Below are 3,243 nucleotides of genomic sequence, written 5' to 3'. Positions count from 1 at the left end.
AGCCTGGAGAAAAGGAGGCTGAGGGGAGACCTCATCGCTCTCTACAACTACCTGAAAGGAGGTTGTAGCGAGGTGGGTGTTGGTCTCTTCTCCCAAGTAACAAGCGATAGGACGAGAAGAAATGGCCTCAAGTTGCGCCAGGGGAGGTTTAGATTGGACGTGAGGAAAAATTTCTTTACTGAAAGAGTGGTTAAACATTGGACCAGGCTGCCCAGGGAAGTGGTGGAGTCCCCATCCCTGGAAGTATTTAAAAGACGTGTAGATGCGGCGCTTAGGGACATGGTTTAGTGGGCACAGTGGTGTTTGGTTGACGGTTGGACTGGATGATCTTAGAGGTCTTTTCCAACCTTAATGATTCTATGATTCTATCTTGATCATGGGAATAAAAAAAAACTTTGCTAAGAGCCAGCATTTGATTCTACCAGTAGTGTTGCCAGTTGCTTATATCAAAAAAAACCCACAAAAACCAACAAACCCAAAAAAACCCACCCTGGAGGACTGAGTAAGAAGGGAGAGGGTCAACATGAATCAAGAGCAAAAGGCAGACTACAAAAAAAGGCATTAATGCACCTTAACAGTGTTCCCTGCCAGCAGCATTGGCTGATATAAAAACATTCTCCTTAACTAATCATTAACCTAGTGACCTTGTGAAGTTGACTGAGGAAAAGCCTCGATCAGTTTTCAGAAAGTGCCTTGTATCATAGCTTAGTTCTTCCATGAAAAGCTGAGTATTCCTTACATACAGCAGTTCTCTTAAAATAAGCTTGACAATTTCACTGCCTTTTCATGCATACCACCATAAACACCTTTGGGAAAGCTAAGCTGCTGACACGTTTGTACCCTTTGTCTTTTCTCAGAAGTCACAGAAAAGGCTCAAATGCCTGTAACAAGCTCATTATTTAAATAATTCTGATCATTTGAGCCAGATGAGATGCATTTTGCACTAAGCAGGCTGCTCTGAAACACACCTGTTAACAAAGCCTATTTTCCTTCCTTGCAGTTGCAGTAGCAGGCCTGTATTTAGATACTACAAGTCATCTTAAAACACTGTTGATTCACATGCACAACACATCCCTAAAAACAGTATTACAGTAAGTCAATAGAAAAGCTCGACCTACTGGTTCCTTTAAAGAGGGACTAACAAAAGGCAAAGCATTTCTCTGTCAGCACTGTGTGGACAAGTCAAGACCCCCCACCCCCCCCAAAGGAACCTCAAAAGACCACATGAGGTAACTCAAATCTCGGAAGGGGAGCTGAGCGCTCCTCTCCCCCCATCTCCATTTACGTCGTTCAGTCCATCTTGCCATGATGAGACTTCCCCCTGCCCTGCAAAGTGTTCACCAAACAGTAAATCTTTTCTCATTTCCCCTCTGATAGTTAATGCTGCAGTCCCTCCTTTGGTAAGATTCGTCTCGTGTTTCTGTATATACTGCTGCTCATCTTTACCCTTCCTCTCTATGCCACCCCATCACCAACTGTCTCCAGTACGACCTCCAAACACAGCATTTAATCACACCACACGAATTTACTTCTAAAATAACTTCTTGTGTTACAATGAATCCCTCCCTTTCATTTTTTCCTTTAACTCCTGCAATTTGTCAGTGTCTTTATAGCAACACACTACCTAGGATTCAACTTTCAGTCAGTTGCAGAGTTCAATTACCTTTACGCATGAGCATTTTAATCACGTGGAACTGCCAAATTATTTTTTTCCCTAGCCCCAGCCATTCTACTTGCTTCCACATCTTCCTACAGACTACAGTATTTATAGTAACCCTCTCAAAAATCAGTGTCCTTGCTGAGGAGGGACTGCTGTCTGAAGTAACAGTTTCACACTCTTGGGGGGTGGTGGTTCTGCTGGAACCGAGACACTTAAAAAAACCAAACCATGCAAAGGTATGAAAGGCAAACATTGTGTTGGAGACAAAGCAAGGTTAATCAAAAAGATGAAAGAAAAACTGCACTCCAGTTGTAGAACTTGGTTCTGTGCTGCATATAACTCTATGTACTTGTATAGAAAATAAGCGACAAAGAATCAGACCGAGGAATCCTGCAGTAAAACTTAAAAATCATACAGATCTCTATTAGCATTCTTGAAGAGCTGTGCTCGCAGAATATTTCAGAACCATTCAACACCACCCCTGAAAGCTATCAAATCTCTCCAGAGCTACAATCTTTGTATCCAGAGGACAAGCTGTGCATTTATCCTATGCTAAATGGTATTGTGCTACAGGAAAAATTTGGATCAGTCTTTCAAAGCATGCAAATGGTAACTAAAAGGGAAGCTTCCCCACTATTTAAATACGGAATGATCCAAAATAAATACTTCGGTTTATCCTAACAGCAGCAAAAACCCAACCCTGAAATCCTTAAATTCAGATGAGGAAAAAATAGATGCAAAAGCACCCTGTTGTCTGAACTACACAGAAGGTCTTTGACATCACCTTTAAGTGGTTACATTTTAATTTTTCTTTAATTTTGGAAAGCCAGAGGCCACTTGTCTCAAAGTACAAGATAAGTCTCTTGGCATAAACTGTTCCCAAAGCTCTTTTGCAAGAGGCAGGGAAGGGATTACCCACTTCTTCCCTCAAACCCTTCCAGAAAAGCGACCATAAAAATGCAATCCTGAAAAGCACCTTAATCTGTTAATCCCAATATCACACACTTAAGAGTGATATTTAACCACTCTTCTCAGCTTCCTACCCTGACAGCCATACCACCTATTTCCTTCCTTTTTTTCTACTACAAATAAAATCAACATGTCGCAGGCCTGCAAAAAACTCTCGTTGTATTTTGGATTCTCCTTTCCTTCCCGCCTCAGGATTCCCAGCTCCAAGACGTGATACACGATGCAGCATCCCCTGTAGAGCAGTTAGCAGAATGGGGCTCCAACCTAGCCGAGACTACGCGAGCACCCAAGATTACAAGTAATACTGAAAAGAGTATCACCTAGTTATACCAGTGATTTTCAACCTTCATCCCAGGGAAGAAAGAAAAAGCTTAAAAATACCCATCGGCAAGTTTCAAGAGACTTCTCTTTCATTTGGGAACCAAATTCCCGGCATTTCTGAACTGCTGTTCCTAAAACATGGATTTGGCGGCATATTTCAGGAAGACATCACACTATCCGAAGTACTTCTTACAAAAACAAAGAATAAAAAACCGCATAGCCACGCAGTCACGCGTTTTCCGCCGAGGAGGGGGCTCGCCGCCCCGAGTCCCGGCGCACAGGGCGAGCAGCGC

General features: G+C 42.6%; 2 protein-coding genes across 2 annotated transcripts in view; one reads left to right on the top strand and one right to left on the bottom strand.

The window, feature by feature from the left end:
- Positions 1-2,761, bottom strand: part of RNF139 (ring finger protein 139) — a 6,904-nt gene extending 4,143 nt beyond the window's left edge. The window contains exon 1 of the mRNA XM_019471509.1: positions 2,704-2,761. Within this exon, the coding sequence (XP_019327054.1) occupies positions 2,704-2,761 (58 nt within the window). The remainder of the gene's footprint in view (positions 1-2,703) is intronic.
- A 119-nt stretch (positions 2,762-2,880) lies between these two features.
- The window catches only part of TMEM65 (transmembrane protein 65), a 75,374-nt gene continuing 75,011 nt past the window's right edge, over positions 2,881-3,243 (top strand). Inside the window, exon 1 of the mRNA XM_009277231.2 lies at positions 2,881-2,927. Within this exon, the coding sequence (XP_009275506.2) occupies positions 2,881-2,927 (47 nt within the window). The remainder of the gene's footprint in view (positions 2,928-3,243) is intronic.

This window comes from Aptenodytes forsteri, unplaced genomic scaffold (assembly GCF_000699145.1).
Source record: "Aptenodytes forsteri isolate BGI_AS27 unplaced genomic scaffold, ASM69914v1 Scaffold49, whole genome shotgun sequence".
In the NCBI taxonomy this organism is placed as follows: Eukaryota; Metazoa; Chordata; class Aves; order Sphenisciformes; family Spheniscidae; genus Aptenodytes; species Aptenodytes forsteri.
This window is presented reverse-complemented; position numbering and strand designations above follow the sequence as displayed.